At 40.2% G+C, this 27,746-nt stretch overlaps 1 protein-coding gene across 1 annotated transcript; it reads right to left on the bottom strand.

Moving 5' to 3' along the window:
- Positions 1-23,388: 23,388 nt before the first annotated feature.
- Positions 23,389-26,189, bottom strand: sox21b (SRY-box transcription factor 21b). Its single transcript, XM_084420848.1, has one exon. It carries the CDS (start codon positions 25,764-25,766, stop codon positions 25,101-25,103), a length of 666 nt encoding a protein of 221 aa, XP_084276974.1. The 5' UTR covers positions 25,767-26,189; the 3' UTR covers positions 23,389-25,100.
- Positions 26,190-27,746: the final 1,557 nt, after the last annotated feature.

The raw sequence follows: 27,746 nt of genomic DNA, 5'->3' as shown, positions 1-27,746 counted from the left end.
CTACATCTTCAACACAAGGTGGCACTACAGAGCTGAGTTAACTACATCTTCAACACAAGGTGGCGCTACAGAGCTGAGTTAACTACATCTTCAACACAAGGTGGCGCTAGAGAGCTGAGTTAACTACATCTTCAACACAAGGTGGCGCTACAGAGCTGAGTTAACTACATCTTCAACACAAGGTGGCGCTACAGAGCTGAGTTAACTACATCTTCAACACAAGGTGGCGCTGCAGAGCTGAGTTAACTACATCTTCAACACAAGGTGGTGCTACAGAGCTGAGTTAACTACATCTTCAACACAAGGTGGCGCTGCAGAGCTGAGTTAACTACATCTTCAACACAAGGTGGCGCTGCAGAGCTGAGTTAACTACATCGTCAACACAAGGTGGCGCTACAGAGCTGAGTTAACTACATCTTCAACACAAGGTGGCGCTACAGAGCTGAGTTAACTACATCTTCAACACAAGGTGGCGCTACAGAGCTGAGTTAACTACATCTTCAACACAAGGTGGCGCTACAGAGCTGAGTTAACTACATCTTCAACACAAGGTGGCGCTACAGAGCTGAGTTAACTACATCTTCAACACAAGGTGGCGCTACAGAGCTGAGTTAACTACATCTTCAACACAAGGTGGCGCTACAGAGCTGAGTTAACTACATCTTCAACACAAGGTGGCGCTACAGAGCTGAGTTAACTACATCTTCAACACAAGGTGGCGCTACAGAGCTGAGTTAACTACATCTTCAACACAAGGTGGCGCTACAGAGCTGAGTTAACTACATCTTCAACACAAGGTGGCGCTACAGAGCTGAGTTAACTACATCTTCAACACAAGGTGGCGCTACAGAGCTGAGTTAACTACATCTTCAACACAAGGTGGCGCTAGAGAGCTGAGTTAACTACATCTTCAACACAAGGTGGCGCTAGAGAGCTGAGTTAACTACATCTTCAACACAAGGTGGCGCTACAGAGCTGAGTTAACTACATCTTCAACACAAGGTGGCGCTAGAGAGCTGAGTTAACTACATCTTCAACACAAGGTGGCGCTAGAGAGCTGAGTTAACTACATCTTCAACACAAGGTGGCACTGCAGAGCTGAGTTAACTACATCTTCAACACAAGGTGGCGCTAGAGAGCTGAGTTAACTACATCTTCAACACAAGGTGGCGCTAGAGAGCTGAGTTAACTACAGCAGAAAGGTTGGATTGAATCTCCAGCTTTAGGCAGATTGTCAGTGTTCTATTAGAAATACAGTAATAAAGATATAATGGGGTGTTTGAGCTTTGCAGATTTCCAAGGAGGTTTAATCATGAGGGTGAGTTCGGCTTTTCCAAGTCATGTCAATGGCAGAGAGTGTCCCGATCTCTAACCCCAGTTAGAAGCTGTTTAACTGTAAACTACAGTACCAGTAAACTAGTGTTCACCAGATCTACATCTCAGGAATAGCAGCTCTATCAGTCATAATGCCGGTGTTCTCTGGGTCATGTTTCTGCATTAGTGTGTTAGTCACCGGCTGATGAGGGCAGTCTAGAACGGGAAGATTGGAGTTCTCAGGAAGGGTTACATAACTCTCTGGTTGGGGCAAGCTGTGACACTTGTTAAAGATATTTTGTGTTGAATAGAGGATATTTTAAAGAACAATTTCCAACCCCTTTGACTTTCATTATGATATATATATATAAACATACACTCACTCACTCAAAAAAGCTGTTAAAACAAACTTAATTAAATCAAGGAAAACTTTTCCACGAAATTGAATTGAATTTTTCCAACAAAATCTAATTAGTTTGAAATGATGTGTTGTAATCTAGTTGTATGAACTTAAATTCATTTATTCAAGACTACTTAAAAGAAATGGTCATTCCCACTAGATAAAGATTTGCCTAATATAGATCATTTTGTCAGGTTAACTACGTTTAATTTTGTCTTGCCTTGATGGAATTGCCAACATTATGATTTTAGCTAACCGGACTCTAGACAGTTACTTCCAATGAAAGTGAAATACTTGGTTCAATTAAATTAAAACCACTTTTTACATGGTAACAATAAATATTATAATGTAGGTCTAAGTGCGAGGTTAAACACAGTCACTCTTCTGCATAATTATAACCACACAATCCAAAAACATTACAGAACGTCCTCTGAGTGTCTAACATAACTGAACATTAAACACTAACATTAACTAACAACATCTTTCCCACTTTAATCCCTAAATTTACCTTCTTAATGTAGTCTCTTGCAAAGCATGCTGGGAACTACAGATCCACTGCCCAGGTAGTTGTCAACAAAAATGATTCATGTAGTTTTCACACAAATTAATTAAGTAAACTTCAGTTTTAAATATATTAGGTTGATTGAACACAATTAAATTAAGTTGTGACAAAATGTTAAAAAATCTTGTGTTACTTTAGCTTATTTTATTTAATTAAACCGAACAAGAGGCAAGAATTCATTTTTTGAGTCACACAGGTTTGAAGCATTATATAGAACATCACAAGTAAATGCTGTTTTTAATTGGAAAAATATATATAAATGCAAGATTATGAATAGCCTACAATTTTATTTTATTTTTAATCCTAACTTAGAAAAAATAAAGATGCATGAAAACACTATTTTCCCCAGCACTGTGAAGCACAATAGAATTACTAATTGACTCAGTGTGATGTGTGTGTGATAAAGCACACAGATGGGTGTTTCTGCCTGACAGTGTGTGTGTTTCGAGAGCAGAATATGGCCTGCTAATGGGACTCATTTAAGTTGCATTAATTGCTGTAGTGTGAGTGGCCTACGCTTCAGGGTCCTCTGAATGAGGCCGAGGCAGAAAGAGCACTTCGCTGAAGCCTCGCTCAAAACACTATTGTTTTAGTGATGAAAAAACAGCTGAAATATGCTGAGGACTCCGCTTATCCTTTGAAGCGGCGACAATGAGAAATTCTCGATTAATAGCATTTCAAAGGGACATCCAGATGAAGGTGATGCTTAATTCTGTGTAACAAGCAACGGCGTATTATTATTATTATGATGATGATGTTGATGGAAACGCATCAGTTCTGCTAATGGCTCTCCGGACGGCACACGTTTTAGGGAACCTAATGTGTCGATTCAGAGAAAGGTTGCCTTTCAGATTGTAATTGAGAGCACTTCAGTTTCATTTCAAAAGCACAAGGCTTCAGAGAAGAAAATGCAAAATGTTTTAAATGAAGCGTGGATTGGTCTGGCATTATGACACGTTTGCCATGGTTCAGGGTTTCCCTCAGATATTAAAACACAAAGACGCTCTGCTTCTGGTCACACTGGCTCTGGACAGTCTGCCTTTAAATCTGCCCAGTGTTTTGGACAATGTAAATGTATTTGATGTTTATATTTGTATTTTATTTTTGCTGCGATATGGAAGCCCATTTCTGCCACATAAAGAAACAAAAATCAGGCTTTGGTAAGTCATAATTATGAGAGAGTCGAAATTATGATATGCTAAGTTCTATATATGAGACACAAAGTCGAAATTCTGACATAAAGTCGAAATTATGAGGTTAAAAAGTTATAATTTTGACGTGAAACTAAGTGCTAATTACGAGATGCAACATCAAAATTATGATTTTTTTTTTTTATTATGAAAAAGGCCATTGTTTCACATAATTTTGCCATCATTTCAATTTAGAATGTCAATTTACAATAAATAGATATTTTTAGGTCAATTTTGACATTTTAACTAATTTTGACTTTGTATTTCATAAGTAGGACTTTTTTTTCTTGTGTGCCATAAATGTGTTTCCCTTCAGCATTTACACAATCAACAGAGCACCAATTCTATAATCATTTGCACATTTATTCTACCTTCTATGCATGAATATGCACATTACTTTGCATATAACAAAACAACATTTTCTTGTTTAAATTGAATAAAAAGTTAAACTTAAAAATAAATACAAATAACTGCAGAGATTTTATTTGTAACTAACGTTTGCTCAGTCGCCTTCTTTTCAGACCATAATTTGACAAATCCTCCATAAAAACACCAGAAGATGGCAGAATGTTCATTCTTATTAATCTCTCTCAAACATTCATTCAGAAGTAGTTATTTTTTCTTCTTCCTTCTTCCTCACTGTAACACACCTCACTGTAACACACACCTCACTGTAACACACACCTCACTGTAACAACACTTCTCTGGAACAACACCTCATTGTAACACACACCTCACTGTAACAACACCTCACTGTAACACACACCTCACTGTAACACACACCTCACTGTAACAACACCTCACTGTAACACACCTCTCTGTAACACACCTCACTGTAACAACACCTCACTGTAACACACCTCACTGTAACACACACCTCACTGTAACAACACCTCACTGTAACACACCTCTCTGTAACACACCTCACTGTAACAACACCTCACTGTAACACACACCTCACTGTAACACACACCTCACTGTAACAACACCTCACTGTAACACACCTCACTGTAACACACACCTCACTGTAACAACACCTCACTGTAACACACACCTCACTGTAACAACACCTCACTGTAACAACACCTCTCTGGAACACACACCTCACTGTAACACACACCTCACTGTAACAACACCTCTCTGGAACAACACCTCATTGTAACACACACCTCACTGTAACAACACCTCACTGTAACACACACCTCACTGTAACACACACCTCACTGTAACAACACCTCACTGTAACACACCTCTCTGTAACAACACCTCACTGTAACACACACCTCACTGTAACACACACCTCACTGTAACAACACCTCTCTGGAACAACACCTCATTGTAACACACACCTCACTGTAACAACACCTCACTGTAACACACACCTCACTGTAACACACACCTCACTGTAACAACACCTCACTGTAACACACCTCTCTGTAACACACCTCACTGTAACAACACCTCACTGTAACACACCTCACTGTAACACACACCTCACTGTAACAACACCTCACTGTAACACACCTCTCTGTAACACACCTCACTGTAACACACACCTCACTGTAACACACACCTCACTGTAACACACACCTCACTGTAACAACACCTCACTGTAACACACACCTCACTGTAACAACACCTCACTGTAACACACACCTCACTGTAACAACACCTCTCTGGAACAACACCTCATTGTAACACACACCTCACTGTAACAACACCTCACTGTAACAACACCTCACTGTAACACACACCTCACTGTAACAACACCTCACTGTAACACACCTCTCTGTAACAACACCTCACTGTAACACACACCTCACTGTAACACACACCTCACTGTAACAACACCTCTCTGGAACAACACCTCATTGTAACACACACCTCACTGTAACACACACCTCACTGTAACAACACCTCACTGTAACACACCTCTCTGTAACACACCTCACTGTAACAACACCTCACTGTAACACACCTCACTGTAACACACACCTCACTGTAACAACACCTCACTGTAACACACCTCTCTGTAACACACCTCACTGTAACAACACCTCACTGTAACACACACCTCTCTGTAACACACCTCACTGTAACAACACCTCACTGTAACACACCTCACTGTAACACACACCTCACTGTAACAACACCTCACTGTAACACACACACCTCTCTGTAACAACACCTCATTGTAACACACAGTTACAATGAGGTTTTGTTACAGTGAGGTGTTGTTACAGTGAGGTGCGTTACAGAGAGGTGTGTTACAGTGAGGTGTTGTTACAGTGAGGTGTGTGTTACAGTGAGGTGTGTTACAGTGAGGTGTGTGTTACAGAGAGGTGTGTTACAGTGAGGTGTTGTAACAGTGAGGTGTTGTTACAGTGAGGTGTGTGTTACAGTGAGGTGTTGTTACAGTGAGGTGTGTGTTACAGTGAGGTGTGTGTTACAGTGAGGTGTGTTACAGAGAGGTGTGTTACAGTGAGGTGTTGTTACAGTGAGGTGTTGTTACAGTGAGGTGTGTTACAGTGAGGTGTGTGTTACAGTGAGGTGTGTGTTACAGTGAGGTGTGTGTTACAGTGAGGTGTGTGTTACACTGAGGTGTGTTACAGTGAGGTGTTGTTACAGTGAGGTGTTGTTACAGTGAGGTGTGTGTTACAGTGAGGTGTTGTTACAGAGAGGTGTGTTACAGTGAGGTGTTGTTACAGTGAGGTGTGTGTTACAGTGAGGTGTGTTACAGTGAGGTGTGTGTTACAGTGAGGTGTGTGTTACAGTGAGGTGTTGTTACAGTGAGGTGTGTGTTACAGTGAGGTGTGTAACTTTTGCGATTTTTTTTTTCTAAATGTTGACAAAACAACTATTGTGAAATGACGGCGTTTCCATTAACCGATATTATGCGACTAAAACTTAAAGGGGTCATATAATGGTACATGCACTTTTACAAGTTGATTGTACTGAAATGTGTGTTGGCAGTGCCTGTACACAACCATCATAAAATGATAAAAATCCATCCAGTGTTTTTTTTTTAATCTTCTTATATGTTTCCCCCTCTCCTGAATCAAGCTGTTCGATTTTGTGACGTCACAAAATCGACGCCCCTCCCACAATGGTTGATTGACAGCAGCGTTTCAACACAGACCCGCCCTCGTGAGCGAGCTGTCAATCATAGCTCGCGCCAACCGGCGCGTTCATTGCTGATAGCTGGAGCACTGAGTAGAATGGCATCTAAGCGATTGTGGTGTTCTTGGGTGTAATAACGAACACAGCAGTCATTTTGATGTTCCTAAATCCGAATTGCTGAAGAAGCAGTGGCTGAGTTTGTTTTCGAAGGGAATATTCCCCACGATCAACGTCAATGCTTTCATATTTGTGCGAATCATTTCACACATCAGACTGCTTTACAAACGAGGGGCAGTATAAAGCTGGTTTTACTAAGAAGCTGCTCCTGAAAAAAGGATCGGTACCAACTATTCGTGTTCCTGCTGCACCTCCAGAAGAAGAAGTGAGTGTAACGTTTTATTAACCTTTATATTAATCTTTGCAAATCGCTTGCTGCATGCTTCATGATAAATGCGGCTATTTTTACACTCAGGGTACATTACAGCATGTTTTCTATGTATGACGTTCTCAATATAATTCATAATCCCATGTTTATAATAAACAACGCGTTATGGTTATTGTGTAAGTGTTACAAACGGTGTACGCACAGAACAGAGGGGCAGAGTGAGCAAAGCTCATTATCATTTAAAGACACATGCACTTAAACGGCGTGCTGAAAACAGCTGTTTTTGACCAGGTAGTGTTTTCTTACAATACTAATGAGAATTTTTAATTAAAGTACATTACAAACTTTTCATTTAGACCCTAAAGAATCACATTAGCTTGTACAAAAATGACATTATATGACCCCTTTAAATTTTTCCTCTCATGAAAAGTAAAATCATTCCAAAAACCATGGCAACAGACGTTGGTAGGTTTATGTACTATATCCCAGCCACTGCACTAGCCATTATTATTAATCAAAGGAGATGTATGTGTGTTTTCCAAGCATTAATGGTGAGGAACGACCCTTATTATACTGTGAGCGGCACATATGAGGAGTTTCTGGGTGTTTCTCCCTCAGATCTGCTTCCAGGTCTTGACTGTGACATTTATTTGAGGTTTAGAATCCATTATTCCTGTAATTCTTTTGTCTTATATGAATTTAATAAAGAACTCTGTCTCGTCTTCTGTCCAATCTTGTCTTCTGTCCATCTACGTCAGGTGACCTGTAAATGCGCAAAAACTGTTTCCATTGCAGTTTTGCAAAATATTTCTTTTTCGAATTGCCTGAAAAACCTCCTCATGTGGGCGTAAAACTTTTTTGCGATAAATGGGAGTTTTTGCGAAATTGATATGTTTCCATTGGGCGTATTTTCAATTTTTTATTTCAATTTGCGCAATTTGAATGCAGCCTTGGTGAGACTTCTTTCAAAATCATTAGAAAATCTTTCTGAGCCCACATTATTGAACGGTAATGTAATGTAATATTATTGTATGTCTCCAAAATATAAAAACCTGGACACTTTTGGTGTTTTTGTTTTTGGATCTTATCTTTGAAAGTGCACATCTAAGGCTCTGAGTGATCTGGCATTCTTTTGCAAGTTTTGTTTTAATCCACCAGTTGGCAGCAAAGACTGGAAAAAATCATACCATTTCGGGTCCAAAAGTTATTTTTATAAAACTAAAGGGAGGCATAAAGGCTTTTTGGAATCTAAAAGGTCCCCATTTATCCAAAACCAACCTCAGCTCCGACAAAAACGTTAATTTGGTGCCATTTTTGCAGTTTCACCGCTCAATACTCAACACAGTGTGATCTGGGGCACGTTCAAGTTCAAAATGGTGCGCAACGTTTTGCTACGGTTTCCGGGTTGAACGTCATGTTTCCTGGAAACGGCGTGCACCGGTGTGCAACGGGGTTTGAGATACGTTTTCTCTTGTTTGGTGGGTGTGTCAGAACTGCAGTCCAATCAGCAGCAACATGTATATAAAGCACGCGGTATTAAAGTGAACTCGCACAATGGGTTCAAGGAAAGTAATTTACAAATGTGTTCGATGCAGCTCGGTATACGCAACAACTGAGGATATTAGAAGACATGTTTGTCGTAAGTTTTATTGTAAAAATATAGGATATCAACATAATGATGTAGTTGTTTATATTTTTAGCTTCATTGCAAGTGTATGACATTTGGTATAGAAATAATCAATGGTAATTAAGTGCTTTTCCTAAAAATGAGAAAGAAAATACAGGGTATTAAAACAGTATGAACCACAAATAAAGTCAGTATGTGAGGCTAAATAGATGTGTTTTACTCTGAATTAGGTAAGATGTGTGCCTTTCCATTCAGAACAGTGTGTTCAGCCCCGACAAAACGTTGCACAACGTTTTTTAAACAGAAGCGGTGATGCGTTGAACACACTGTTCTGATGACGCAAGAGCTGCAACTATGGCAGCTGAGAAGGCCATTCTTTGTGTTCTTTGTGAAGAACTTTCTGAGCCTGATGAAGTCGGTATAAATATGTGTTTAATACTACAAAATATGCCCGATGTCACAGTTACTGCACTTGCCGCCCAGAACAAAAGAGAACATCCCAGTCGAGTGAAGGGATTGCTGAAACTGAAATGGAAGCACACATCTTACCTAATTCAGACTAAAACACATCTATTTAGCCTCACATACTGACTTTATTTGTAGATAAAGGCCAAAGAATGGCCTTCTCAGCTGCCATAGTTGCAGCTCTTGCGTCATCAGAACAGTGTGTTCAACGCATCACCGCTTCTGTTTAAAAAACGTTGCGCACCGTTTTGAACGTGCCCCAGCTTTTATTTGAATCGTGCTTCGTCATCATCCGGATATCCGCGATCACGTGTTTTGACGAGTTTTGGTTGAATTGGTTGTGAGTGACAAGACGGTGGATTAGACGGGACGGTATTAGACAAGACGGTATTCGTTGCAAAAACTGGAAATGAAACATTATAATGCTGCGATATGTAAAATTAATAAAACAATTATGGTTTTGTGTGAAAAGTAGAGGGTCTAAGCTTTGTAATGATATCACATATGACTTAATGTTTCATCAGGACCTATAAATATTGAAGGACAATCGTAATAACGCAATTCTGATCCCGGCACCGGGTTTACAACCTTAAGAGGATTTATTTATTTTGTATTTTAAATTAAATTTTGTTTAAATATAAAATCTTAGAGCATTTAGCCAATCAGTTCATGTGTGCAGAAAGTTTATTAATCACTAATTTATTCTTCACTAGAAATTGGCAGTTAGGTGCTTTGTGGTAAATACATAATAATAAAAAAATAAAAAATGTATAATTAGTATTGTGTTATATAATGCACATGTAAACAGTAAATAGCTGTAGGTCATTCAGAAAATTCGAACTCACTCTTACAGAAAAGGCTCTATGTGAAACTGTAAAGGCTTCGAATACAGAACCTTTTAGGAGTTCCTTATATGGATTTAGTTTTAATTCATATTTAATTTAATTCTATTTTATGAATTAAACAGCTCGTAAACATTCTTTACTATTAATTGAAATAACCTGTTAAACATGACAGTATTATCCTTTAAGACATGCTTCTTATATAGAAGCAATTTGATACAAATGTTTGTATAAATGGAGTATTTTGTGTTGTGAACACAGCCTCTAGAGGGCAGCAGAACTCTGTTACACATTGAGTTAATGATTGACACTCAGTGGCTCAAATCCGATCATTTATAGTATAATCACCTTGGTTTGGATATCATTTCATCCAACGTACATAAATGTGTGTATATATATATATATATATATATATATATATATATATATATAGACTATAAGTAGTACAAGTAGTTTTTTGAAATGCAGCTTTGATTACATGAATAAATTACTCTTTACTATATATTCACATAGAAAACAGCTGATTTACACTGGAATATTTCATTATTTTTACTGTATTTTTGATCAAATAATCGCAGCTTTGCTGAGCAGAAGAGACTCTTTCAGAAACATTAACAAATCTTACAGACACCAAACTATTAATCAGTTGTGTGCATATATTCTATTCTAAATTGCAAAGAATTTTAATTTATTAATATATCCGACAGGACTTTGAGTTAATTTAATGCAGTTTTATTAATGTTACTGTGTTACGAAGCAGGGTATTTATTATGTGTGTCGCCGCTGCTGCTGCTATGTTTATTTTACAGTTAAAGTTAAGTTTAGCATTCTCCTTCTTCCCTGAACTTTCCTGCGTTTAATCACTTAAATTCACATGATTTATCTCATTCCAATGAAACAGCCACGAGTGTTGAATTACTACTCATACAGGTCATCTATCTGATGAATTAAAATTGTGGAGTAATTGTTTTACTTGTTCAAAACAATCATACTAAAAATACATACCAAAATGATCGATACAAAAAATCATACTAAAAAAGGCAATGTTATAATAACGTTACTCTACTTTGCAGTAAGCTAGATTGATATTACAATATCTTAATAAAAGCTGGATGACTTTTTGTAAATACAATACATTTTAAAATATATTGTATAGTGGAGAAAACACTGTTTTACTGTTTCCACAAATAAAGCTCTCTCTGATTTACAATCTTAGACCCTTGACAGAATACTGTTGTTTCTGAGGTACAAACTCAAGAGATTCAAACAATCAGACTAATCGTGTTGATCTATATAACGATGACTAGTTTTCTGTCGATAAATGTGTCCAAACAGTTGCTCACGTGTCTAATAAAACGCATAATATATTAAAGCATCTTTGGCGTCCTGAAATCGAGGGTAAAATGACGTCACTGACCGGCGACGCAAACTCGGACGTTACACCGGCTAAAACTGCGGATTTCTCTGGATTTAACATTGCTGGAGACATTTAGAATAATGTGAGTACACAAGTCAACAAAATATATTACTCTGTTCTAGTGGTTATTGATTTTTTATTCCAAAACTCGTACATATTGTGCCTTTAAGTTCCATACCATGTATGCTATTTATTTAATATTTAAATTGATTATTTAATTTTAATCATAAATATGGTTTGCCATTTTCCAGTCGAGTCGAGCGACCGACACACTGTGGGATAAACCGTCCGCTGGTGTTTCTTCAGAACATGTGAAATTAGCAGCACTAAAATCACATTTCTTGGACATGGAAGAGGCCGATTCCTGCGTCGCTTAACTGAAGCTTTTCCGACGGCTCCAAGAAATCCACACAGGATTGGCTTTCCGGAGCGCCACGGTCACACCCACATCTCCAGCTTAGAGATTTACATTTCAGCATAATGCCATAGAGGAGGCACAAGCCAAGATAACTTACAAAGTGCTGCGGGGTAAAGCTTGTAAGAGAGGGTTGGAGATATTTACAGCTTCAGAAATCCCTCAAAGATGTTCCAATCGGGGAGGAGACGCTCCACACACACGACGGCTCGACGTGACCAGATGCCACTCACTCCAGTATCCTCCCTTTATCCATCAGGCCAGGGCGGAAAATAAAAGGGAAATATAACGTTTCAGTTTTAGCGAAATACAATTAGGACCTTTGTCGCTAGTCAAAAGTCAAAGGGAAAAGTGCGCAGGAATGGATGAAAGAAAACGAGAAAAAGGCTTAAATGATTTCTAAGATGCAATTTAATTTTCAATATGGGACTATTAAATTTTTGAGGCACATCCACTGTCCAGATATGTTTTTGATTGTGCAATTTCACATGGCAGAATGCGGATGAAATGCAGAAACTCCAACAATGGAGGTGGGAAAAGCAATGGCTTTTTCTTCTCTTATCGAAATTGCTTTCTGTAGAGTTGTTCCATTTGAAATGCATTTAATTGCAAATAAAAAGCGAGTGGAGAGAAAGGCGTGCGGCTCCTAAGCCTTTCTCATCTGTTGGGAAGCAGGAGGCAGAGTATTCATACGCGGATCAGCCAGACAATAAGAGGAGCGGCGTGATCCGAATATCCCAATCTCTCTCCTCGCCAACCCGGCCTTTACCCTGACCTGACCCTAACTCTGACCTTTACCCAGACCTGACCCTAACCATGACCTTTACCCTGACCCTAACCCTGACCTTGATCCTGACCTTTACCCTGACCCTAACCCTGACCTTTACCTAGACAATAAGAGCAGCATGATCTAAATATCCCAATATCTCTCCTCGCCAACCCGACCTTTACCCTGACCTGACCATAACCCTGACCTTTACCCTGACCTGACCCTAAACCTGACCTTGATCCTGACCTTTACCCTGATCCTAACCCTGACCTGACAATAAGAGGAGCGGCGTGATCTGAATATCCCAATCTCTCTCCTGGCCAACCCTGGCCTTTACCCAGACCTGACCCTAACCATGACCTTTAACCTGAAATGAGCCTGATCCTGACCTTTACCCTGACCCGAACCCTGACCTTGATCCTGACCTTTACCTTGACCCTAACCATGACCTTTACCCTGAAAAGATCCTAAACCTGACCTTGATCCTGACCTTTACCCTGACCCTAACCCTGACCTTTACCTAGACAATAAGAGCAGCATTATCTGAATATCTCAATCTCTCTCCTCGCCAACCCGACTTTTACCCTGACCTGACCTTTACCCTGATCTGACCTTTACCCTGACCCTAACCCTGACCTATCACCCTGACCTGACCTTTACCCTGACCTTTACCCTGATCTGACCTTTACCCTGACCCTAACCCTGACCTATCACCCAGACCTGACCCTAACTCTGACCTCTACCCAGACCTTTACCCTGAAATGAGCCTAACCCTGACCTTGATCCTGACCTTTACCCTGACCCTAACCAAGCCCTTTACCCTGACAATAAGAGGAACAGTGTGATCTGAATATCCCAATCTCTCTCCTCACCGACCTGTCGGGCCAATCGCAGGATAACCCTGACCCTAACCCTGACCTTTAATTCCTGACCCTAACCCTGACCTTTATCTAGATGATAAAAGCAGCATGATCTGAATATCCCAATCTCTTGTCCTTACCCTAACCCTGACCTTTACCCTGAACCTGACCTTTACTCTGACCCTAACATTGACCCTAACCCCAACCCTGACCTTTACTCTGTCTTTGCTCAGAGCTTAGATGTGTTCAGATGTTTGAGACAAATGACATGCAGTATAGAGCAGTTCAGGTTTAGGGTTACTCTTTATTTTGATGCTCCTCAACAGACATTCTACTAACTACTATTCTACTAACCTGAACCTAACAGTCTACTAATACTCTGAGTTAGTTGACATGTAGTTGCAAATTACTTATAGTTAGTAGAATGTCTAAAGTGGACTATCGATTTTCTTTTCATACTCTTTCAGGAAAAAACAAATGACACATTAACAAAAAAACAAACAACATAATTAACTTGGAATAACAATATTTTAAGTGAGAGAACAAATAAATAAATACTTTTCAGAAATAAATAAATATTTCAATCAATTAGTCAATTAATCAATCAATAAATCAATCAATCAAAACTGCTCAGAAAATAAACAAAAAACACACATATTAACAAATAAATAGATAAGAACAGCTCAGAAACCAGAAGATCTAATTTCAGATTCTCCCATCAGTGAAATCCGATCGGATCAATAACACCGACTCTGAGCCGATCTGTGTCGAGACGGGCCGCAGGACATTGTGGGTAATACGCAGATCCTCCGCTCACGCCCTTCAAACTTTCCGTCGATTCGGGAATTCTGCCCTCCCCCCAAACAAAGATTTATACATATTTATATGAGCTCGATCGACGGGAAGAAGGTCCGGAAAGAAGAGGAAGAAAAACTGGTGGAATTGCAGAGGTAAACTTTATGTAAATGCCATAAAGTAATAGACTTGTAGTGCAAATCACACCATTTTATCTTTAATTTTGGCGAGCCCTTCCCGGCATCTCTCGGCACGACCCCCCCCCACCCCCCCCAGACTCCTCTTTCCCTGGGCTTAAAGGTGCATCGCAGATATGCATTTAAGCATATTCAGAACACGGGGCGTGAAATTAAATGTGTGACAGAGTGGGAAAAATATACAGGCGCGAGAGATGCCTTAAAAATAGTCATTTATGCAGATGGAAAAGGAGGGAGTGGGAATGATTTGCGCCGGGATGACCCTCACTGTTCTCGCTAATCTCGCGCTGTATCTTCAGTTTTCATTGAACGCGCGGGTTTGCTGCTAAGCGGCCTTGTAGATAAGAAGAAGTGCTAACAGGAGACAACTGAAGGTGCTCAGTGGGTCCGTTTCTATTGCACTTTCACCCAAGGCAATGGGCAGAATTTAACGGATTCCTTCCAACATATGTTTTTGCCAGATAAGTAAACAGTGTGTGTCGGCAGGGGAGGAAAAAAAGCATTTGCAATTTAATGACATTACAGCTCCCAGCTTAGCCTTTCCGTGCTGCCAGCGCCGAGCGGAAGAATGGAACCGGGAGAGAGAGTGTGTGTGTGTGTGTGTGTGTGCCTCTTCTACTCGTCTCCACGCTCCTCGTCGCCTCATTCTTCTCGATACTTCATTCTCTTTCCTGGAGCTCTTCGTCTCTCGTGTTGGAGAGAACGGTCTGGGTTTCGGTTCTGGCTCCAGACTCGGGATTCTGAACTGAACTGGATTTTTTGGCCTGTGGAATCGGGTTTTACTGGAATCCAGAAACATTTAGGAATGTCATTAGTTCAACACGACTAGAATTAGTTTAGAAGTCCTCAGGTGGCCTTCGGGATAAATACAGCAATACAGATTAATGTAATGAATTATTATTTGAAAAAGAGATTTTAAATGTAATGCGTATTAAATATTATTAATATATATATATATATATATATATATATATATATATATATATACAGCATATACTATATATTATACTATTAAATATATGAATTAAATAAATATATTTGAATGTGTTGTTTCTTTAGGGGCCAATTAATTTATTTACATCAGAATGTAAATGTCTTTATTATGTGACTTTTAACTTTTAAATATAATTAAAAATATTGTATAATTGTAATATGAATTATTTTATATTGTAATATATTGAATATAGTATTATACAACATTTTAATATATAATTAATATATATTAATACAATATTAACTATAATTACTAATATATATATATATATATATAAAGAGAGTATTTTAACATGAATTTAAAATACTAAAAATAAAAATTCTTTAAACTCCTCATATTTAAATGTTCTTCCTTAAATTCTACTCTGCATTCAGCTCTAATTCAGGAGTAATACACACACACACACACACACACACACACACAGTCTCTCTCTCTCTCTCTCTCTCTCTCTCAGTGTCTCTCGCTCATCTGTAGGTAAGTGAGACACTGGGCCCTTGGGGACCCGGAGCGGCTCCTTAATCTCAGCGTCTCCGTGTCAGTAACACACACACACACACACACACACGGCCCTCAGAAGCCCCCGCGACACACACTTATTACGGCAGTAATTGTGCAGGAAAGCAGATTATGGAGTGTGAGGTTGTAACTCGTTGACCGAGTGCTAATGTGATGTCAAGCCTCTGTGTTTCTGACTGCAGCTCATGCCAGTGTTTATAATCTCGCCGGTATTAGTGTCGCAGTCGATCCGCACTAATTATTGCTGTGAGAAAGACTTATATTGGCGCGCTGATCTTCATTAAGCGTGCGATAGGGAACGGCACGGATCCGCTGTGGCCCTCGAGCAGAAGACGAGTGTGAGAGGATCTGGGTCAGGCGTGTGTGCCAAACACCAGCGTTACAGGACCTGCAGTGAAGCAGATACACACACACACACACACACACACACACACATCTGGGTCAGGCGTGTGTGCCAAACACCAGCGTTACAGGACCTGCAGTGAAGCAGATACACACACACACACACACACACACACACACACACACACACATCTGGGTCAGGCGTGTGTGCCAAACACCAGCGTTACAGGACCTGCAGTGAAGCAGATACACACACACACACACACACACACACACACACATCTGGGTCAGGCGTGTGTGCCAAACACCAGCGTTACAGGACCTGCAGTGAAGCAGATACACACACACACACACACACACACACACACACACACACACACACATCTGGGTCAGGCGTGTGTGCCAAACACCAGCGTTACAGGACCTGCAGTGAAGCAGATACACACACACACACACACACACACACACACACACACATCTGGGTCAGGCGTGTGTGCCAAACACCAGCGTTACAGGACCTGCAGTGAAGCAGATACACACACACACACACACACACACACACACATCTGGGTCAGGCGTGTGTGCCAAACACCAGCGTTACAGGACCTGCAGTGAAGCAGATACACACACACACACACACACACATACACACACACACACATCTGGGTCAGGCGTGTGTGCCAAACACCAGCGTTACAGGACCTGCAGTGAAGCAGATACACACACACACACTCTCACAGACACACACACACACACACACACACACACACACACTGTTATTCTCACTTCAGCATTTACAGTGACGATGAGAAGAAGCATCGGAACGTGATCCGGATGTTTAAATGCACTTCAATGTTCAACAATAAATAATAACTATATATTTAAATTAATTTTTGCGTTTAGCCGACGCTTTTATCCAGCAGCGATATGTCAAAGAGCCAACAGTATAAAATGCTAATAAAAAGATTACATTATGCAAACAAGTACATGCATTCAATACAGTCAAACCAAAAATTATTCAGACACCGGATATCATTTTAGATATCTTTTTTAATTTTCACTAGTGTGATCAGGACACTATACTTCATTATGTGAGTGAGGAGAGCAAAATAAAGTAAACTGTGACATATTATACCCAATAACTCTTCATACAGAGACTACCAGTGACACTGGGAGCAGAAATGATAAAGACACTTTGAGCTGATCATGTTTTGCTGAAGTGTGTTTTCTTTAATTGCTAATGCTCTTTTTACACACAGACTGAACACAATGAAGCATTGCTTGGTGATTGGTTGAGCTAAACTGGTATTATCTAATTGTGTAGTTAAATTTAACAGCTGACAGATATTCAACATAATTCATGTGTGAGACAGTCTAACAGAAGGACGGACAAAACCAGTCAAATATCAACTGAGTTCTGCTCAGATTTTATTACCGTTTTCTAAACTATAGCGAATAAACTGTGATAATGTGAGAAATGTTGAAGGTGTGTGAATGAGTTTAGGTTTGACTGTATATCACACACACACACACACACACACACACACACACACACACACACACACGTAATGTCAGATGTTTCAGAAGTGGTTTCTGAGTTTCTCAATAATGCCTCAAACTCGACAACTGTTGATTCGCTTTAACTGTTCTCCGATCAGTAATGGGTCATTATCATATCACACGCACAGCAGATCTTTAATTAAATAGAGATATTTCAGCACAGGAACTTTACAAGATTGAATACACATTTAAATACTTTTACAATGTATATATAGCATCATTTTGACAAGACCTGAGTATCATACCTGAGGTAGTGTTAATATCTCTCTCTCTCTCTCTCTCTCTCTCTCTCTCTACCCCCCCCCCCCCTCTCTCTATCTCTCTACCCCCCCCCCCTCTCTCTACCCCCCACCCCCCCTTTATCTCGACCGGATCCACCAGTCTGTCACCTCTGATTGTAAATCAAATTACCGAAACACACAGATGTGCAGAGATTCAATACCTGAACATGAGCGCTTGAACATTTATTTCTCCCGCATCAAACTGCATTTGTTAAACTAATATCAGGAGGAGTGTTACGAGTGACAGTGCGGAGCAATGAGTCTGACATTAACAGCCTAATGACTGCGTTTACACACACACACACACACACACACACACACACACGAGGATATTTCTGTGCTGGTTTCATCCTAATGATCCAGTTTAAGTCAGAATGTGTGTGTTTCTGAATGAGTGTGTGCTGGAGAGGCTGAAGGGTATTCCAGGTTTCAAACACACTCGAGGGTTAGCAGCGAGTTCACGAAGATCAATCCCAACACGGCGTTCCGGTGTGTGTGATGGAGAAGTTTCTGGAAAAGTTTTCCCTGCTGACAGTGACGAGTGACGTGTCGAGAAACACAACGGAGAAAAGCAAACAAGTTTAGCAATTCATGAGCCGCTCGCGAACCCTTTTCTCTGAGAAACACAGCGACACTTTAATTGTGGATCTGATCTGAAAGATTCATATGATCATCATATTCACAGTGTGTCATAAATAACATGCAGTTTCTCTTTAAATCAATACGTCGGTGTTGTATTGAATTGTGTTTTTTTTTAATCATTGTTTTCGGTATTTCTGCGACTATCCTCACGTGTATATTTGCTGTGATTCCCACTATGGACTTTATTATTATTATTATTCAGCGTTCCTAATAGATGAAGTGTGTTATTACAGTGTTTGTTCCTAATAGATGAAGTGTGTTATTACAGTGTTTGTTCCAGTTATGCACAAACCGGGCCTTTAATATGTGCTTTCAGTTGCTGTAGAAAATTACAAGAAAATGACATTTATTAGAGTGTTTAAGAGATTGCAAGCTCAATAACTCTGTCATAAAACATATAGAAATATAATATATGCATATTATTTTATTTTATTAAATAGTATATATGCAGATTTTCACATATTTTGCATGTCATAAGATGTATAAAATATAATGATCCAGTGGTGAATTGGTTACAAGCACTCGGCTAAATAGTCATATTACCAAGTTAGCTATATATATATATAACGGATGCATCATGTTAGACATTAACAGCTAAAACTATTGAAAGTGTTTTCTACCCCTGAGTTTATAAGCTTATTTATATATAAAATGTTTGGTTTCAAATTATTATTTGTGACAATAAGCAGTTTTGGGTCACAGACCTCCAGCTGAGACTGGAATAGAATAGAATATTTATGATAGAATAGAATAAAAGAATATGACATGATCTGATAGAATAGAATAGGATATGATATGATGCTATGATAGAATAATTTGATATGATAGAGTAGAATATGTGAAAGAACAGAATAGAATAAAATTGGATAGAATAGAAGAAAGTGAAATACGATAGAATAGAATAACATAGGATATGATTGAATAGAATAGGATATTATATGATAGATGACATAAATAATTTGAATAGGATATGATATGCTAGAATAGGATCATGCGACACATTTTAGATGTGACTATATTCGGCTTTGAGTCCCATATTGCTGAAATATAGATTATGATACATATATATATATTCCGTGTACTGTAAGAGATTAGCATTAAGGAATGCTGTAGGGCTAATCCATATGTTTATATCCGTATGTAAGTGATAATGTGGGATTCAGGCCTTGCTTAAATAATCCTGTTGAAATATGAATAAATGAAGCCGAACAAATTGAAGCCAGTGAGGATTTTTTTTTTTCCAACAATAATAATCAGTATTATGATGATGATGATGATGAAGGCTTGCAGGAATCCTGTGGGAGTTCGGGATCCAGTCGTCCTCATTATGAGAATAATCTTCTTCATTGACAGCGTGTTCAAGGTTCGGGAATGCTCTTATCTGACTCTTCCTCGGGCCAAAACTTCACATTCATCATTTCTATTTCTCACTCAAACATTCCACATCAGAAGCAGAATTAATATGATCTCCGGCGCAGAACAAAACCATCAGCGGACTCGATATTACCATCAGCGGACTCAATATTACCATCAGCGGACTCAATATTACCATCAGCGGACTCAATATTACCATCAGCGGACTCAATATTACCATCAGCGGACTCAATATCTCACACTCGCTTGACAAACACCTTCAGTCTCAGAGGACATGTTAATGTGCGAACATGTGAACAGATGCTCATGTTTCACCGTAAAAGCCTTTAATAATGCCTGTAAATAATGTAAAACAGCGCCAACATACTGCAAATATTCTGCAGTTTTATTTAGCAGTTGAAGATAGAGATGATTGATTTTTGATATTCTATATTTAAAATAAAGGCATTTCAGTTTAAGAAGCGAAGGCCAGATTTCCTGAACTCAACATCTTCTCTATGAAACTTTACAGAAGCTTTAGTGGCTCCATCATCATGACATCTTTATGCATTTAGTTTTAATTCATTCATTTTGTTCGATTAATTTTTATTTTAAATAGATTATAAAAATTAAACAGATCATTTTAAAATAAGCTGTTAAACATGACATTATTCTGCATTATCTCAGAGTTCTATAGAGCCGCTCTCAAGCGTGTAAATATTCATATTTATTTACTGTTTTTAATGCGTCTCACACCTGACGATGTGTACACAGGAGCGTCCCACAATGCACTGCTTCCCGGTAAAGAGTGTGTGTGTCGCGTCTCATGCTGTGTTTCTGCTGCTGTTCGTGGATTATAGTCCTCAATACCTGAACACACACTTGCTGTTTAAAGTGTGGAGTTTTCAGAAGTGTTTCTGCGAGCGTGTCTGTGATGTGTGCTAGTGACACACACACACACACACACACACGAGTTCTGTGATGTGTGCTAGTGACCGAGGGCTGAGCGACACACACACACACACACACACACACACACACACACACGAGTTCTGGAGCTGCGATTCGACACGTCCAGATGTGGAGCTAACGTCAGCGCAAGATAATTTAGTGTTTCTGCCCTCAAACTGAAGGAAGGAAATGTGTCTGAGATTACAGGTAATACAGTCCGTCGGCCCATAAACACACACACACACACACACAGGCCTGCAGGACACACTCGTTCACACTTTAATGGCCTTAAATGAGCTGGTGGAGTCAGGCAGGGTTAGAGATGTGGTAAACTCTCTCTCTCTCAGGGAGAATGACAGGGAATTACATCACCAGTTCTGGAAGATCGGAGTTATCCGACCAAACATTCACAGAACTCGTTTCCAGTTTCCCATCGGACTCTGAGTTCCATCCGGGATCTATTATTCATGCACAATTTAACATCTTAAAACGTATTCTCTTATTTTTACATTTTTGTTATTATGTGTTCAGTATTTTACCACCAACATGAAAGATTAGACTCGTATCTTATATGATATTCTGTCTGATGCATCCGGAGCTTCTCTCGCGGTCCTCCGTCTCAAGATCACAGCATCAGTTTCATCAGATGCTAAACTTTATGATTGTTATGAGTTTTACTGGATCGACGCTGAACTGAATCGATCTGAATAATGACACTCTTGTCCTTTTTCTGTTATTATCATGATCATTACTTCTGTGTTCTTTGACACAATCTATAAAGCGCTGTAGAAATAAAGGAGACGACTTATTCTTCTACATGGAGGCGTCTTCATTTCTGTATTTCTGTAATATGTAATAATGTGCGGTGAGGACAGAAGGATGTTCTTGTTAATGTTTGGCAGCAGAAATTGATCAATTACTTGCAACAAGTGGCCAAAAAATAAATCATGGTCAGATATGTGCATGATTTATCAGCTGTACTTCATTCTAGAACGGTTTCAGAAGTGCAAACGCATGTCATTCACTGTACAGTTCTCTCTTCTCCTCCGCTTCAGGCCTCGCTCTCAGTGTGAAGGTGTTGCCGTGTCTCCAGATCTGTCCCGTGTCTCCGCTCGCTTACACTCCGGACTCAGATCTGTCCCGTGTCGAAGGGTTTTTGGGTCATAAGCGGAAACCTCTATTATCACGGCTGGAGTGTTTATCGAGGCTGAAAAGGATCAAATCGCTAAAAATCAATGAGCGCTTTAAGAGCAATCGTCCGTGTTCAGTTCCTCAAAGGATTGTGAGGCCGGATAAACGTGGCTTTTCCTCGTCTGTGATCCGATACCATCGATGTTGTGTGAAACCCACCGAAACATCCCCGTCCTCCATCTCTAATGCTGTGTTTCTGAGCAAATCACTGAACTTCATTCTAATAATGATTTACAGAAACGGAGTAACTCGGGGTGTTGTTCTGTAAATGTCCCGATGACAGCTGGGAATATTTCGGCACATCTCTACACTTACCTCGGCTACACTCGTAACCTTTGCTTTCTGCAAACATTCTTCCAGCCGTCAGAAGGTTTTCTCATGCCGTCGCGTCTCTACCTTTCCCATTGGATCTGCTTTCCAGAAACAAGAAGCACATATCTATTCAAAAGCCATTTAGTTCATTCCTTTCTTGGCCTGTAAACGCATTCATCAATTGTTCTGCTTTGTCGATGGCTTTCTAATGCTAATCTGCCGTGTTAAATATCTTTTTGTTCCCCTTTCACCATTTTGTCATTCAGTTTATCCAGTTTTGGTCACCCATTTTATTTATTTATGCGCCTGGCTCCATTCATGCGCTCATGTATTTTTTATTATGTTGTTTCACTGTCATCCAGTGTCAACTCAGTCTATTCAGTGTGGGCTACTTGAAGGACTCGCGGGACAAAGCGTGTTCACATCGAGCGCTATTCACTCGGCCAGCTGGAGCGCTCGGAAAAAAGGGGGGGAAGAAAAAAAACCTTGTGAAAAGAAATCCTCAACAATGAACACAGAAGAAGTGCACAATGCTAACAGTTTTCCAAATACCACTGATTGCTTTAAGCACAATGAGAGAAAGCCGGCGCTTTTTGCTGAGCTCCACTTCAACAAACAACAGGCTCACAAAGGCCTCGCAACTCAGGGTTTGTCCCGGACAAAACCTCCTCGACTGTCTAAACGCTCCTGTGAAGGGAGACAAAGTTCTTTCAGTCCGGGCCTCTTTTCCCCAGAGTGAAGCGGAGAACCGAGGAAAGAGGGAAAGAGGGAAAAGGGGAAGTGGTCATTTTGAGGAGCGGCGACCTTCGACTGAGACGCTCAGCTTTACTAATGTTGCTTGTTCGGGAGAAAACCTAGAAAATGCTTTAGTCAGGAACCGTAAAAGGTGCTAAATAAATGTTTAATATTTCACTGTAAGGGTAGAATTAAATCATGTACGCACCAACAGCACATTTTCACTTATTAAACACTAGAATAAATGATCGTGTTTAAGGACAGCATTGCACATATTTCAGTGGAAAGGCATTTACACACACACTCATATTTAATAGTTTACTGATGTTGCAAACAATACAAAATAACGTGCGTCAAAATTAGTAACTCGTTGTTGACTTGTTCTCCTGTAAATAGCCTGCATATTAATATCCACACAGGCCCGTGATTTGATGATTAGTCAGTTCATAACCAGTGAAACGGGGTCATTTCTCTAAAGCCCAACCGGAAGTTCCCGGAGAGCCGCGATCGCGCGCTTACAATGGAGAATAAAAGATTCAATTAACCGTGGCGAAGGTAATTATCCCTGGACAGTCCAAATTAGTTTTGCATAATTGGTCTGAGCATATGAATTAACTTCTTAATGTAATCTACGAGAGCGGTTTACATTAAGAAGGACCCGACGCGGAGCATATATGTGAGAAAAGAGGAGATTAGACTCGAGTTCGATGTGTCAGAATTAAAGAACAATTTAATCACATAAAATCCTTTTATTTTTTCCTGCTTGGGCCTCGACTAAGTGCCTGAACGGTTTCGTTTTTCTGCTTGTATGGATTAAAAGTAGCGAAACTCCTCAGCTTTATCTTCCTTCCTATTCATGATGCGAGTTGTGATAAATCAGGATTTTGGCTCTTGATTACAAAGACTTGCTTTAGAATTCTGAGTAATTCTATTCAAAGCCTGAACAAAAGCGTCCTTTAGAGGAAACTTTACACTTCACCTGCTCCGACCGAGGAAAGGCTTTCAGATACAAATCTTGTTCAAGAACTACAGAGCAATTTCTTTTTCCGCATTCGCTTTATTATATCCCCCTTGTTCAATAAATGAACGATAGGCATTTCAAGTACATATAAGTGGAATTATGCAAAACATATATAACATACAATTTCACTTCGAGTTAGTAAAAAACCGGACTGACTTCTTTACGTGAACGCATGATTGATCTGTGATGTAGAATAACCCTCAGAAATCTTGTTATTTCATGTGTTTCTTTTCATTAAATTACACTTATAAGTGCTCCTGTTCTCCCGCTGTGCAAATATCAATGGATCACGGCGTGTCCCGCGGCCAACAGAGGGTTCACTGACTGAATTAACAATAAATATTACATAGGCTATACATCCATGAAATAGTAGAATCGAAACTCCAAATATCTGATTTCTAGTCCGAGAGCTCCGGTGTTTAGAGCACTAACTAGATGTGGTTTAATAAAACTGTACACATTTACAGCAACAAGACTGAAGAGAAGAAAAAAAAAAAAAAAAAAAAAAAAAACGGGATTCTTTAAGATTGAGTTTCAAAATAAAACAATGCACTTTTTTCCTCCAGAACAGCAATGCATCACGTACAGCATCGGCCTGCAATAGCGACACACAGTACAGAGTCAACAGGTTATTCTCACCGTGGCGTCTTATTATTTCTCACAGATTTATTCACATTGATAAGAGCACTCGTTCAGCACAGTCCTTCGTCTTTAATTTCCACCTAATCATGATACACACACACGTGATGTCTCGTTTATCACATGTTCAGCTTTGCTCCGCGTGTATTGCATGTAGTCATTCATTCATTTCACATTTAAAAACTTTTCCCCCGGTGTCCCGGGCTCATAGCGGGTACGGGTCCAGGCCCGGCTTGCCCAGCCCGGGCAGGAGTATATAGGCGAGCGGGGGCTGGAGACCCGCGGGCGGCCACGCGGAGCAGGTGCACGGCATCATGTACCCCGGGTTCCCCGGTGACGGGTGCGAGTGCGCGTGGGCCCCGGAGAACGCCGTGCCCGCGCTCGGGTAGCCCAGCGGAGACGCGTAGGAGAACGGCGGGGAGAGTTCGGGCATTTTGGACCCGAGGTCGAAGAACGAGTACGGGTTGGCCATGGCCGGGTTGAAGAACACGCGCGCTTTCTCCGCGTTGCTCATCAGAGACTCGGGCACGCCGCCCGGGTGCGCGCTCACCTTCAGCGCCTCATGCTCGCCCAGGTTATACGCCATCGGGAACGCGAACTTGTCCTTCTTCATTAAAGTCTTGGGCTTTCGTCTGGGTCTGTACTTGTAGTCGGGGTGTTCCTTCATGTGCATCGCGCGCAGCCGCTTCGCCTCGTCGATGAACGGCCGCTTCTCGGCTTCCGTCAGGAGTTTCCACTCCGCGCCCAGTCTCTTGCTGATCTCAGAGTTGTGCATTTTCGGGTTTTCTTGGGCCATTTTCCGTCTCTGCGCGCGGGACCACACCATAAACGCGTTCATTGGGCGCTTCACGTGATCCATGGGCTTGGACATGATGCACCTGTGCAGGTAAAATCCACGGAACTGGCACTTACCCACGGGAGATTAAAGTCAGCGAAGTTAAAACAACAAGGAAAAGCGTTCCTTCAGGATCAGTGCTTCATTCTGGCGCGCGCGACAAACAAGTCCAAGTCAAGCGTAATTCGGCTTTAACTTTCACGAAAGCAGTGTTTTTCTCAGAAGCATTGTTAGTATAAATCCTGAAAAAGTGTCGGATGACGAATCTGTCGTGTTCCTCCTCGGCTGAGCTCGGTGTGTGTTTTCTTCAGCTGAGCTCGGTGTGTGTTCTCCTCATGATGAAATGTTAACTCGAGTGATTGTCAGCCGAGAGTTCAACATGTGAAGTAATGCGCGCACTGGCAGGTGCTGAAGGGCTTCTGCGCATGCGCACTGCATCTGTCAGACCTCGCGCTCCACAATCCCACCCAGCGCGAGGACGAGAGTGAAATGATAAACTCACTTTGCTCAGAGAAAAGCAATCCAGCATCGTGTGTGTGTGTGTGTGTGTGTGTGTGTGTGTCCAGGACACGCTTTAATAACAGCCTGTTCTCGCCGTCCGCGCGACAACTTTACAATGACTGTCGACTTTAAATTAGCACATTTTAATGCTGCAGTTTGTTGATGTTTTGTTTCACACAATCCGAATTGTAAATTCTTGTACGTTTTTTTAAACAAAAGTTTTTGTCGTCTGATATATTTGTGGCATGCATAAATAAATATATTTTACATAGGCCTACACAATATACATATATTTTGTCAATGTTCCGTCCAATGATGTTCCTAACCCAAATCGCTGGACTGTTGCTATGGTTACACTCTCAGGTGATTTCGGGAGCTTATTTAGTGTAAACACGCTTTTTGATTCATTTGCATCGGTTGGGTTTGGTTCAGTATTGGAGTCACATTTAGCAGACATAACATAATAAAACACTTTTTTATTCATGTTCTCTTTCTAAGCATACCAGATCAAGGAGCACGGAATTAGCACAGAATGAAATTTATGTTTTATTTAATTAATAATTTTTTTTGCAATATGTACATCACAAAATTACATCACAAAAATGTTATCTGTCGAAGTGTGGCTGAACGGTCCAAATGAAAGGAAGTTAATTCTTTAATTTATCTGAATATTTTCAGTAAAACAGACGCGCATTAATAAGCACGAGGTGTTTATCTACAAAACTTCTTCTTCTTCTTCTTCTTCTTTCTCTCAGACTTCAAAGGGTTCTCCGTGACCCGAGCATTAGCTCGAGGAATATTAGACTGCGCAATTACAGATATCTATCTGAGAGTTCTCGTGTTTGAGTGGATTCTGCCGCACCTTCTGTTCGTCCCTATTATTAAAATCACAGTGAAAATCACCGCGTTTAACGAGTGGGAAAATCATTTAATTGCAGTGTCTCGTGGGAACTGACTTTACAATTAAACTTGTTGTCAGACCTTTTTCCTCTTAATATTATTGCGACAATACTGAACAGAATTTTTTAAACAGAAATAATCGATCCTTTTATTATTATTATTATTATTATTATTAGCCAAATAGAAATTCCAAGCATCTGCCTAATTTAGAGAGGTCGCATATGCAGTTTTATTATCAGAGATGATGCAACATAATTAATAATCATAGTTTAATAAACCTTGTAAGGGAGCAACGACGATGCAGATGAGAAAATATTCATGCAGATTTATGGTGAAGAAAGTCATGTGTGTAAACGGTGATCCTCTTCATGAGTGGCTGGATCTGTTGTTTGCATAAGTCTGCTTTCCTCCGCATTATTCGGACAATCGAGCTTCTGAAATTTAATTACGCCTATCGAATGAGATTAATGCTGCACTATTATCGGCCTAATATGCATGTCTTTTGTTCATCCTCGAGTCCAGATGATGACGAGTGTCAGAGAAGATGATTGACAGCTCAGACACTGTCCAACTCTGACGTGTCAACGTGTTTCCCGCGCGTTTCTGTGTGTTTCC

This window comes from Rutilus rutilus, assembly GCF_951802725.1.
Source record: "Rutilus rutilus genome assembly, chromosome: 10".
NCBI lineage: Eukaryota > Metazoa > Chordata > Actinopteri > Cypriniformes > Leuciscidae > Rutilus > Rutilus rutilus.
Note: the sequence above shows the minus strand (reverse complement) of the source record. Positions and strands in the feature narration are given on the sequence as shown.